We start from the raw sequence: 13,274 nt of genomic DNA on the forward strand, positions 1-13,274 counted from the left end.
CATGATAGGGATGGAATGATACACATACATATGTCGCTTCATCCTCAAGGTGTATCCACATATTTGTATTTGGATTGAAATGAACATCTTTGAAGATTTTTGCCAATTCAGGAACTTGACCATCATTATTATTTGTCTAATTAATTAACATTCAAGTGTTAGATAGATATACTTAATTAATCACAACATGCAATATACTGAGGTTTAAGAAAATGAAAAAATACGCACCTCCTCATCAACCCTAACAGCAAGTGCCTTTGTCCCGCATCTATGTTTGCCTTTAATTTTATTCCTATTTTCAGAGTTCTTTCTTGATTTTTTCTAACAAACAACATTCAAGATATTTATTAGATCATGAATAAAACAGTATACATTTACTTCATCTAAGTATTAATCTAATCAGTTGACAACATAATATAGTAAACATTAGATAATAATAATATACGCATAAATAATTTACCAGTCAATCCTCATTGATCCATCTCCCATCAATGAGTTCAGTCCACTACTTAAGTGTAGCATTCATTTGCGGGTGGCTTCTTGCATAGTCATCACCATGAGATTGTTTGAGCTTTTTATAAGCCTAATGCAACTTATGGGAGTTGGAACTCAATAATCTTCCACATTTTGTATTTAATGTTTTCGTTACCAAGTTGGAATCTCCTTCTAACTCAAACTGATCCTGTAAAATGAAGTGCATATGTATTATAAAAATATTATTATATGAATTAAACGAGTTAGACGTTATCAATGTAAATTTACCGTAATATTTTGAAACACCACATCTTTAGTAGGGTACATCCACATGGAAAAAATGCAATTGATGGATGCATCAAAGGATCTAATTACCTTTCAATAGGGTACATCCACCGATATTGTACCGGGCCTCCTAGAATTGCTTCTCGAGGCAAGTGAACAGCAAGGTGAACCATAACAACAAAGAATGTTGGAGGAAAAAACCTCTCAGGCTTGCATAGTATAAGAACTATACGTTCTTCTAGTTTCTCCAATTCACTCCGCTTTAGGATCCTTCAGCACAAGTCTTGGAAGAAGCTATCTAACTCAAACAATACAATACTAATATCTTTATGTGCAAACCCTCGCAACCCAATTGGAAGAATTCGTTATAGTAACACATGACAGTTGTGGCTTTCAAACTAGATAATCTACCATTTTTTGCATTCACTGACCTTGATATGTTCGCTGCATAGCCATCCAGATACTTGACTGATTTCAAAAAGTCATAAAAACCATCCCTTTCATTTGGGCTTAATGAAAAGAAAGCTCGAGGCTTGTCATATGATCCATCAGGACATTGTTTCAAATGCAACGTGTGCCTAAAGTTCATATTTTGCAAGCTTATCCATGCCTTGTCAGTATCTTTATTTCTCCCATCAATGCCCAATAAAGTACCGTAAGTACTCTCACTAATGTTCTTCTCTACATGCATGACATCAATGTTGTGCTTAAGCTTCTTATTCTTCCAATATGGAAGCTTGTACAAAATACTTACCTTTGACCAATTTGGCTCCCCAATGAGTTGTCTCTTCTTGTTACTTGGATGCTTTCCTAAAATTATATTTGGCATTCTATCTAACTGCTCTTGTATTTTTCCCACTTGTAACTCTAAAGATCTCTTCCGTTTCTCTGATAAACCATTATGCAACCGACTATGTCTCCAATGATGTTCCATAGGCAAATAAGCTCGATGGTTAATGAATCCAATTTTACTTTCTAAAGCTTCTGAATATGGTTCATCGTTGCAAGTGTAACAAGAATGATAACCCTTTGTCCTCCACCCAGACACATTACCAAATCCAAGGTAGTCATGTATTGTCCACAACAAAGTTGCACGCATCTGAAAATGCTCTTTATTATAAGCATCATAAGTTTCTACACCTTCTTCCCACAACTCCTTCAACTCATCAACTAATGGTTTCAAGTAAATATCAATCTCATTTCCCGGTTGATGGGGACTAAGAATAAGCAAGGACAACATAAAATATGGCTCTTTCATAACCAACCAAGGCGGTAGGTTATAGGGGATAAGTATGACAGGCCACATACTATAGTTGTTGTTCATATTCCCAAAAGGGTTAAATCCATCTGTAGCCAACCCTAGCCTTACATTGCGAGGTTTGAGGGCGAAATTAGGATGTTGCAAATCAAACTCCTTCCACTCCTCACTATCAGCCGGATGCCTCATTATCCCATCGTCCACACGTTTGTCTATATACCATCTCATGTCCTTAGCTCTTTGGCTTGACATGTACAATCTCCTCAATCTCGGTGTCAACGGGAAGTAACGCAATACCTTATGAGGAATCATCTTACCTTGGGCACGTGTATCCTTGTACCTAGGCACTTCACACACCGGACATTTATCAAGGTTTATATTTTCCTTCCAAAATAGTGCACAATCATTTTTGCATGCATCTATATGCTCGTATGACATGCCCAAGTCACGTAATATCTTCTTTGCTTCATAAGTTGACCTTGGAACCAAGTTACCTTTCGGTAAAACCTTTGTCAGCAATTCTAGCATCATATCAAGTCCCTTATTACTCAAGTTTGTCATTACCTTTACATTCAACATCTCAATAACAAACTTCAAGATACTATAATCAGTGCAACCCGGATACAACTCACGCTTTGCATCTTCCTCAAGTTTGTCAAAATGACGCACCTCCTCATCTTCGGTTGCATTTCTTGGTTCCCCTTTAATTCGATCACCTACCAAGGCATCGATACCATCCATATGATCACCATCCGACATTTTATTATCATGAATGTTCTCGTTCAATACATGAGGTTCTCCATGATTATACCAATTAATGTAAGATTGCATAATCCCACGATGAGGCAAATGGATATGCACAGTATTAAGAGATTGTCGATAGCAATTCCCACAGTGAATACACGGGCGTATAATATTACCACTCAAGTCCACAACTACTCTTGCAAAATTAATAAATGCATTGACCTCTTCAATATATGGATGACTTAATCTGCCATCGGGTGTCTTACCCATTGTCATCCAACTTTTATCCATGTTTGACTACAATTACAAGATGAATGCTACTTTAGTAAAATAAGGACAACTTATGCATAATATATTCTAACATCTAAGTCTATAAGCTACTTAGATAAAATTCTATTCCATTCATGAATGCACAAGTCTATATTAATACTTAAACAAATATACATTGCACACTCAAACACTCCCAATATTAGTTTAAACCACCTTATAACACCATACAAGCCACCCGCTTGCTCCAACACAACAACCCACCATAAAATCAATTTCCAACATTACAAATATAAAGTTTTACAAGTATTTAAATCAAATAAAATACTATTCATCACATCAAATCAACAATACTCATTCACATTTGCAAGAATTGAAAAACACTCCCAATATGTATTTAAACCACCTTATAACACCATATAAGCCACCCGCTTGCTTCGACACAACAACCCACCACAAAACCAATTTCCAATATCACAAGTATGTATAGAGTTTTATAACTTTTAAATCAAATAAAATACTATTCATCACATCTAATCAACAATACTCATTCACATTTGCAAGAATTGAAAAACACTCCCAATATGTATTTAAACCACCTTATAACACCATACAAGCCACCAGCTTGCTCCAACACAACAACCCACCACAAAACTAATCACAAACATCACAACTATAATGCTTACAAGTATTGAAATCAAATAAAATACTATTTATTACATCTAATTAACAAGGTTCATTCACATTCGTAAAAAATGAAAAACACTCCCAATATGTATTTAAACCACCTTATAACACCATGCAAGCCACCCGCTTGCTCCAACACAACAACACACCACAAAACCAATTTCCAATATCACAAGTATATATAGAGTTTTATAAGTGTTTAATTAGAATTTACTTACTTTGCTCAAGCTAAGTTTACAACTTTCAGAAAAAATCCAAAGTTAACTTGTGTTCTTCACTTTGTTCCTCACAATTTCTTCAGCCACAAAAAAGAAACAGAGCTGGAGATAAAAGAAAGATAACTTTTAGTTAGCTTTAGCCCACATAACAAAAACAAAAAAAAAAAAAAAAAAAAAAAAAAAAAAAAAAACAGCAACAACAGGAAAATGAAAGATTAAACAAAAGGAGTTTGCATCCAACTCAGGTAGCACTAGTGTAGCATTCTAATTTAAAACCAACTACTAATTAAGAAAACAGTTTATTAAAAAGCTACTTGTGTAGCTTTTTAATATAGACGAGATTTGAACTTCAAATCTCTTTTTCAATGATAAGAGATTTTACTAATTGTGCTAATTTCAAAAATAATATTATTTATATTTTATTAATCAATACATTCATGTATTTGAATTTAATTGAAAAATTAAAAAAAAAAAAAAAAAAAAGATGTTACATATATAAGAAATTGTAATTAATTTTTTTCCATCTATATTTCTAGTATGATGAATGCAGCTTTCCTTTTTGGTTTTTTCTTTGGATAGGAGTTTTTTAGCTAAATTGGGATTGAAAGACAAACAAAATTTTCCAAGTACAGTTGGAAATTTGGAATTCTTGGAATCCCAAATCCCAAGTCCATTGTTAGAGTAATCCAATTTGAGAAAGGTCGCCGAATGAAACTACATTCCATTGTACAAGAAAGAGTAATCCAAGTCCATTTGTACGTGGAATGTTCAAATTATACATTCCACGTACATTAAGTTCCACAATTAAATAACCATATATACATAATCAATCAGAAATGAAAGAGAAGAGAAGATAGTTACGCCAATTTAGTGCTTTCATTATTTAGTGCAAATGGGTGGGTACCTATCAAACAAAAAAAAAAAAAAAAAACTTATAATTGGGTAATTTTCCTCCAAAATCATTTTCTTTTTGTAAATAGTTTGGGTTTTATCGGGAAAGGTTCTATTAAAAAAAAAAAAAAACATGTTTGACGTGTGCTTACAAGCACAACCCATGAGGCATGAACTCATCACATGGTGTCCGCTAAACCCACTCGGTGAAGTGAAAAAATAACGTGGGTCGAAAAGTATGGGTTTTGAGCCCACCTTGGGAATTGAAGAGAATTATGTGTCATGAGCCCAACTTTGAGGAATTTTGGGCAACAAGCCCAACTCCGTGTGTTGTTTTTTTTTTTTTTTAGAGAGAAGAAACTCCGCGTAGTTGTATGAACTTTTTTTTTTCTTTTTTGTTAAATGAAAAGAAGTAGTTGGATGACCTTGTTTAGGATTTCAAATTATTGCACCCAAAATCCAATTTTCTATAAAATAGTGCTAATGTAGTATGGAGATTTTCCAATGAACTCAGGGCTTAGCCCAACTCCAAGTTTCCAACAAACAACAAATGGTCGTTCAAAAATAGAAGCAACCAATCCAATTAAACCAAACACAAATTAACCATACTTCAAAAAACTAAGTACCATCATCAACCTCAGTTAATTGGGACCCAATTCTAAAAACAAGCATGTATTCAAAATTAAAAATTCTTTACACCAAAAGACAAACACATAAGTTACTTTTGAGACTTTCATAATCCATTTTTATTGAAACACACATGACAGCTCACCTAGTCTCTTTACAAAAACCGACAAGTTTTTATGAATAATTAACAACTTTAGGTAACAAAGGATATATTGTTGCGTCATCTAGAATTTTAAATTCATAAAATTAATATAAAGAGATTGCATATATAAATAAAAAAATAAAAAATAAAAAAGGAAGTAGGGGGGTGTTTGGCAACCTGGATACTGGCACGGGAGGACTTGGAAACGGGCCTTTTCTTATCCTTCTTAACCATTACACGATGAGAAATTTAGGCAGCGGATCATTTTAAAAATAAAAAAACAATTTAAAAAAAAATAAAAAAACTAACTGCAAGAAATTAAAAAAAATAAAAAAATAAAAAAAAGAAAGAAAGAAAGAAAAAAAACCAATCCAAACCTGGGGACGATAGGCAGCGGATCGAGAATCGCCGATTCGAAGGTGAACGGTCGCCGGCGAAGGTGAACGGTCGCCAATTCGAAGGAGGCGAACGGTCGCCAATTCGAAGGAGGCGAACAGTCGTCGGGAAGGCGAATGGTCGCCGATTCGAAGAAAGGCGAACGGTCGCCGAGAAGAAGGAATGCGAAGGGTCGCGATTCGAAGGAGACGAACGGTCACCGGGAAGGCGAAGGGTCGTCGATTCGAAGGAAGGCGAATGGTCGCCGGGAAGAAGGAATGCATATGATCGCCGGGAAGTCGAAGGATCGCCAGTTCGAAGGAATGCGAAGGGTCGCCGGGAAGTCGAAGGGTCGCCGATGCGATTTGGAAGCGTCGTCATTGAGGTATTGGTGTGGGTTGCAAAGACGAGCTGAAGCGTTGTCGTTGAGGTTAATCGGCAACGGTTTGCTCTAAACGGAGCTTCATCGGCGATGGTGTGAACTTCATCGGCGACGGTTGAGCTTAATTGGCGTTGGTGGCAGCTCAACGGCGACGATGGTTTGGGTTTTTTTGGCTGAGCTTAATCGGCTCTGCTTCTCTTTTTTTTTTGACCGAAACATGTATTGAAATGTTTGTGTATTGAAATGGCTCTTTGGGTATTGAAATGGCTCTCTGGGTATTGTAATTAGGCTTTTTAAGTCTTTAGTGACAAATTCTAGTTTCGTCACTAAAGACCGGGCTTTGTTAATGATTTCGCCACTAAAAACATATAAGTGCAAAACTATTATTATTTTTAGTGACGAATATTTTTCGTCACTAATTCTTCCTTATAGTGACGAAAGGATTTTCGTCACTAATACTACCCATAGTAATACCTATAGTGACGAAATATTTCATCACTAAAAATTTCAACTTTTAGTGACGAAATATTTTGTCACTATAGATTAATTAAACTGGCACCAAAGTTTCCCTCCACTGGCACCCATTTTTCAGATCACAATAGCGACGAAATTTATTTTTCGTCATTAAATGTTATAATTTTTTTCATTATTAGTGACGAAATTCATATTTCGTCACTAAAGTTGTATTTTTAGTGACGAAAAATATTTTCTCACTAATTTTCGTCACTAAAAATACATTTTGTTGTAGTGTATTAAACTCATTTATTTAATTGAGCCGGTTATAACTTACTAGTGGATGGGTGGGTAGGGGTATAATAGGTTTGGATGAGACATTACCAATTTACCAGTTACCACCCTTTTATGTCCTAACTTAACAATGAGGATAGAATCTTAAATTTAAAACCCTAGTTTTCAAGTCCGAAGTAAAATATTTTATGTCTTCTATAATTTTGATTTCTAAAGCACTAAGTAGTCCATGTATCTTGATGCATATAGTAAATGAAAAAAAGAGGAAAAATGAATAGAAGGATAATATAGCTAATAGAACATTAACACTTTGTTTGTCGATGGATGTAGCAAAAATTAAAGAAAACAGGAAGGCAAATAGGTCGCAAGTGACCAAGTGGTGGATATGGCTCATCGTGGCAGTAGGGGCAATTATTATGACCTTCTTTTGCTTCTTATTCTATGCACGATGGAAAAAACACAGAGTAGAAGGTAATCGATGCTCTCACTATAGCTTTTTTGGATAACTTATAGATGTTGCAAGGACAAATCTTTAAGTCGTATTTTGCATGTATGTTAATTAGGGGAGAGAAAGAAGAAACAAAAAATGCTCATTAAAGAACTTGGAGGTAATGTAAAAGCTTCAACTGTAAATGGTGAAGTAAATAAACAAAATAATGATGAGAAAATCTTCAGCTTTGAAAGCATTTGTTCTGCTACAAATAATTTCTCAATTGAAAATAAATTAGGAGAGGGTGGTTTTGGACCAGTTTACAAGGTTAGCTCTCTCTCTCTCTTTCTTAAAATTTGATCCTCTCTTTTTCTTTTTGGTTGTAAATTCAAACATAAGACCTAGGTATTCAATCCATCTGATCTACAACATAGCACTTGAGCTGAGACCGGGGCTATATGTAGAATCTTGATAAAAAATAAAAAAATAAATAATGTAAGTAGAGATTGAGTTAAGTACATTTTTGTAAAATATGACTAACACAATGTACTTTTAGGGTATATTACCTAATGGGCAAGAAATAGCAATAAAAAGACTGTCAAGATGTTCTGGGCAAGGCTTGGTAGAGTTCAAGAATGAAGCTATTCTCATTACCAAACTCCAACACACTAATCTTGTTAAGCTTTTGGGGTTTTGCATTCAAGATGAAGAAAAAATACTAATATATGAGTACATACCAAGGAAGTCGATACCGTACCAGTATCGGCTGTACCAGTTGCATACCGGTATCGAAACATTAAAGTTTCGTACCGGTTTAAATACCGGCCGTACCGGCCATACCGGCCAATTTCGGGCAATACCGGTTGGTACAGAAAAAAGTTTTTTTTTTAAATTTTTTTTTAAAGTTTTGTAATTTTTGAATTTTTATTAGGGTAGAATGATAACTTATTTGCATTAACTTATTATTATTATTTTGTTTTCTTAGTATGCAATAGTGACTTTTAAGCTTTCTATTTTTTATATTGTATGTTTTTTTTTTCTTTTAATTGATACTAAAGTCTAAAATTATGAATAATTAGTTTTGAATTGAGGAAATGTTTTATGGTAAACTTTTATATTTATTATAATATATATACACACACATACATATATATATTTATTTAAAAATATAAAAAATAGCGGTAAACCCGAAACGGTACACCNTTGACCGGTATCCGAAATATACCGTACCGCTGGGCAAACCGGTATAGCCTCCGGTACGGTATTGACTCCCTTGTTACGGAGCCAGTCTTTGATCTGATGGTTATGAGAACTCCGCTTTTCTGCATCTAGAAGCACAGCTTGGATCGTGGAGACTTTGCTCTTTAGATTTTCAATCTCAGTTTTGACACCAAAGGCCAGTGTGACCTCTTGAGCAATGAAAGAGCCCAGCACATTAATGACTTTCCCTGCAAGATCGAACAAAGCTCTTTCTGCCATAGTTTCTCCTTCTTTTTGACTAGTAGATGAGTTTTGCGGAATAATGGTAAAAGTGATGAAAGACAGCTGTTGTAGTGTCCAGCTTAGGGCAGCCACATATACATATAAGACTCTGAGAGAGTAATCCTATCCTTGTAATTGTCTTTGAATGGTAGTCCTAGCACACACATGCGACTAAAAATATCTTGATTTGACTAAAAAAAAAAAAAAAAAAAAGTGGTTTTTGCGGCATAGCAACTTAAATGTTGTCACAATAAATCTTTATAAGAGGAAACTGGAATCCGCCCAATCTATTTTTAAAATTTAAAGAAGGCCACTAATATAGTTTTATCACAATATTGAATAATTTAAAGAAGTCGAAAACTTTCATTATACACAGTTGAGCTTTTGTATATTGGAGTTTTTTTTTTTTTTTTTTCAAGCGCAACAATATCTATAATAAAAAAGTGTGCTTTAAAATTTTTTATTTACCCAAAATAATAAATTAACTAGTGAGTAATTCATGTAACGCAATATATTTTATCAAAATATGATTGTTTATCTCTTTTATTTTTGTATGAATATAAAATTTGATAATTATGATAGTTATAATAATTATAATAAGCTTTTACTATGATTGACAATGACTTTGAATATGGAACCATCTATTCTTACATTTAATGAAAATATAAATTTGATAATATTCAAATGAAGTGCTTAAATATAAAATAGAGTTTAAACTCAATTAACAAATATATAATGGGTCTTATTAATAGGTGCTCTTAGAGAAATTGTTAATAAAAAAAATTTTAGGAAAATTTTTATATCACTTTCATAGGAAATGTAAAAAGACGTCAAAACAATTAATTATTTTTTTCTTTTCTCATAAAAAATTTCTTAAAATAGTTCCAAAACCAATACCCTTAGGGTATCCATTAACATTTTCCATATATAATTAAAAGAATGATGTGTAAACTTGTGAAGTATCAAAGTCTTATGTGACAACTAATAAAAAGTTAACAAAATGGTAAAGGTTTCAATTTTATATATATGATTATATAATTTTAAAAATAAGTTGAAAAAAAGCACATAATAGAGTCTCACTTTCAAACTTGTAGTAGACTCTCATTTAGAACAAAGGTGTTAGTAATTTTAAAGCACTTATTTTGCATTATGAAAGCATGTTGTGTATATGGAACACTTGTGTAACACATCACAAACACAACATATTATAAATCCCAATTTTATTATTAAACAAAAAAAATTACATGATTGAAATAGTTTTAAATAAATAAGCAAACTATTTGAAACTAGAGATATAAGGTTTTATCCCCATTTATACCAAAAATCAAAACGCTATAAAATAAATAAATAAATAAGCAAACTGATTTTATTTTTTATTTTAAAAAGATAGTAATAGGATTTTAATCAAAATTGTAATTTTAAAATTATTAAACTTTGATAATTGATATAGAGATTTTCACCTAGAACGTTATTTTAGTAATTTTCTTATATTTAAAAAGTGTGCTATATAGAAAAGCATGTTATAGAAAGCTTAACACTTTTTTGAATCATATGACAATAGCTTATATAAGACCTAACATTTGGTTTATGGTACTCTAATCTATGCCAAACTATTGTTCTTATTTAGAAAATCCAACTTTTTAAGAAAATATTATCTAAGATGGGTTACACACCACATTTTGAAGCGCTATTCAAGACACCCTGCCCACTAAGGAAAATTAATGACTATTGTCGATGATGTGCTGAAAATGGGTTGTGCAAGACAATGAGACAATCCTTCTTACCTTGTGGCAATGTCCTCCATTGAGGGGAGCATAGGTGGTTAGCGTATATAAAAGATATGCCAAAATACCTAGAAATATTTTAGAATGGTGTTTGAAAATGAGGTTGGGAACTGCAGCAAAGAAGAGTTGGAGAAGTTTGTTGTTCTTGCATGGCCATCGTTGGTACCATTGAAACACACGCACACATATCTGCAGTTAGTGAAGTGCAAACATTGATCATTATACAAGATGCAACCAGATTCTATGAGGATTACAAAGCTCATACCTCGAAGACAACCTACATGCGTATAATGATTCTCAATAGCAAAGAAAATGGGTTCCAATGCAGTCTTACTGTACAAGATTGATATGGACAATTTTAGGGCCTCCATTCATTTTTCTCATATTAAAAATTAGTAAGATCATGAGAGCAAATGAATAAAAAAATTATAACTTCAACTTGACCATATCCATTCAGCATCTTTATTTTTCCTCTTAAACTGATGGCAAGCCGAATAAATTTGTGTAGCTGAAATCAGAAATGTGTACCCACGGCAATAAATGTAGTGGGTGAAAAAATTATTGCAAATTGCCATTGCTTTGGTTAGGTTAAAACTTAAGACGTTAAGAGTACGAAAGTAGTCAAAGTACTACTCCATAGACTTTATTAATTTTAAATGAGTTTTTATGGGGATTGTATTTTAAACTTTCTTGAAATTGGATATGATCTACTTAATTAGCTTATTTTTATTGGATATGTTTAAAAAAAATTTTAAGTAAGAGTATTGAAATCAATTTTTGTTTTAAAAATATAAAAAAATTACTAGAACAAAAAATCACTTCATTTGCAATACATCATGTTACAGTGATCTAAACGAACAATTTTTATGGTAATAGCAAAAACTATAATTTGGAACACCGCGGGAATGAGAATGCATTAAATTATACAAAAGTACAGTTGTAATTTTTTCTTTATAAAATCAGGTTTTAAGAAGGTCTAGGCAAAATAAACAAGATCTGTAAGAAAATTAGCTTAAACAAACAAATCAATTATAAAGTCTCACATAGAGCAAATTATTTAAATACTTTTAATTTATTTACATTAATTACATGATGAAAGTATATAATACAAATAATATAATACAAATAAAACTCAAGGCACATAGACTTTTATTATTAAAATTACAAATTATGGTAAATGAATAAAATAATTTAAAATAAAAAAAAACTTCTTTTAAATTGCTAAAAAATTTCAGTAATAGGCATTTTATTTTAAAATGATTGAAATCTTGATATAGAGGGTTTCACCTAGAATATTATGTTAATATTGTTAATGTACTTCAGTGCACGCTATATATATAGAAAAGCATGCCATAGCCTACTCATAGGAAGTGTAACACTTATGTTGAATCATATGTGTAAGGTTGAATTTTATCAACCACCTTGTTGGCTTTATTTCGTGCCAATTTATTTATAATTTAGCACTTAGTAACCCTGTATTTAGGTAGGATTCATGTGAGGGTAGTGTGTGAAGAGAGTGTGAAGAATTGCTCAACAATGTGCAAAAAAGCAGGGACTCGCGGCTAGGACTCGCGGCTGACTCATGACTTGCAAGCTGTCAACTGCTGCACACGTGAGAAGTATGCGGGGAGATGAAGGGTCACGCCAGCTGTCGCACTATAGGACAAAAGTCCTAGGCTGGTCAGGTCGTTAGCTCGTGACTTGAACTCACGACTTAGACCAGTCGTGAGGCCAAGCTACCAACTCACCCTGTTTGGGAAAAACTGTCTCTTTGTATTCCAAATACACACCACTATATATAGACCCTTATACTCACGAAATGTAGAAAGCTTCCAAAGAGAATTTTGAGAGAGAAACCCTAGAGAAAAACAAGATTGTCTCATCCCCAATCTTCACTAAAAGACTCTTCAAATTCCTCTACTCTCTTCCTCTCCATTGATACATCCTTGAGAGGTTCTTGACTAAATTCTTTTCTCACCACACCCACGTCTGTGAGAAGGTCTTTTGGTACTAAGGGAAGCAGTTTGGAAGGAACCAATGGTTATTGGTTGATGCTATGGGTTATAGCGGAATCCGGTAAGCTAGAAAAGAAAAAGGTTCAACGCAACCTCGTTGGAGCAGGAAGCTTGGAGGGCTTAGGTACCTAGGTAGATTAGGCTTTGAGGGTCTATTGCTATTCATGTATCTCAACTACATTTTCTAGTAGATTATTGACCACTTGGAGGGCGGCGGAGAGGTTTTACGCCGAGGGCATCGGTTTCTTCTTCGATAACACATTGCGTGTTGTCCTTGTGTTTGCATCTCTCTTCCCTTATCTTTGCCTTTTATTTTCTGCTATGAATGTGATTATAATTGGCTTAGATTGTTTATCAATTCTGTGTTTAGCTTATGTTCATATTCCGAACATTAATTGTTTGATAATAAACTTGAATTGGTAATTTGTAATTGGGGGTCTAAACGTTCATAGTGTTTTCAACGCTA

At 33.4% G+C, this 13,274-nt stretch overlaps 1 protein-coding gene across 1 annotated transcript; it reads right to left on the bottom strand.

Annotated features, from left to right (window-relative positions):
- Positions 1 to 666: 666 nt before the first annotated feature.
- LOC136065019 (uncharacterized) lies at positions 667 to 9,006 on the bottom strand. The gene is made up of 4 exons (XM_065767641.1): positions 8,770 to 9,006; positions 1,191 to 3,058; positions 850 to 1,029; positions 667 to 682 (listed from the first exon to the last, which is right to left on the bottom strand). The coding sequence occupies exons 1-4, from the start codon at positions 9,004 to 9,006 to the stop codon at positions 667 to 669; spliced, it is 2,301 nt and encodes a 766-aa protein (XP_065623713.1).
- Between the last annotated feature and the right edge of the window lie 4,268 nt (positions 9,007 to 13,274).

Source organism: Quercus suber, unplaced genomic scaffold (assembly GCF_002906115.3).
Source record: "Quercus suber isolate HL8 unplaced genomic scaffold, Cork oak 2.0 scaffold_832, whole genome shotgun sequence".
NCBI classification, from domain to species: domain Eukaryota; kingdom Viridiplantae; phylum Streptophyta; class Magnoliopsida; order Fagales; family Fagaceae; genus Quercus; species Quercus suber.

Coding starts and splice junctions, on each gene's coding strand:
- LOC136065019 (XM_065767641.1), bottom strand. CDS start 9,006: ATGGCAGAAAGAGCTTTGTTCGATCTTGCAGGGAAAGTCATTAATGTG. Junction 3,059..8,769: donor CCGTACCGGAGGCTATACCG/GTTTGCCCAGCG, acceptor TTGTAATTGTAG/TCAAACATGGATAAAAGTTG. Junction 1,030..1,190: donor TATGCAGCGAACATATCAAG/GTCAGTGAATGC, acceptor CTTGTGCTGAAG/GATCCTAAAGCGGAGTGAAT.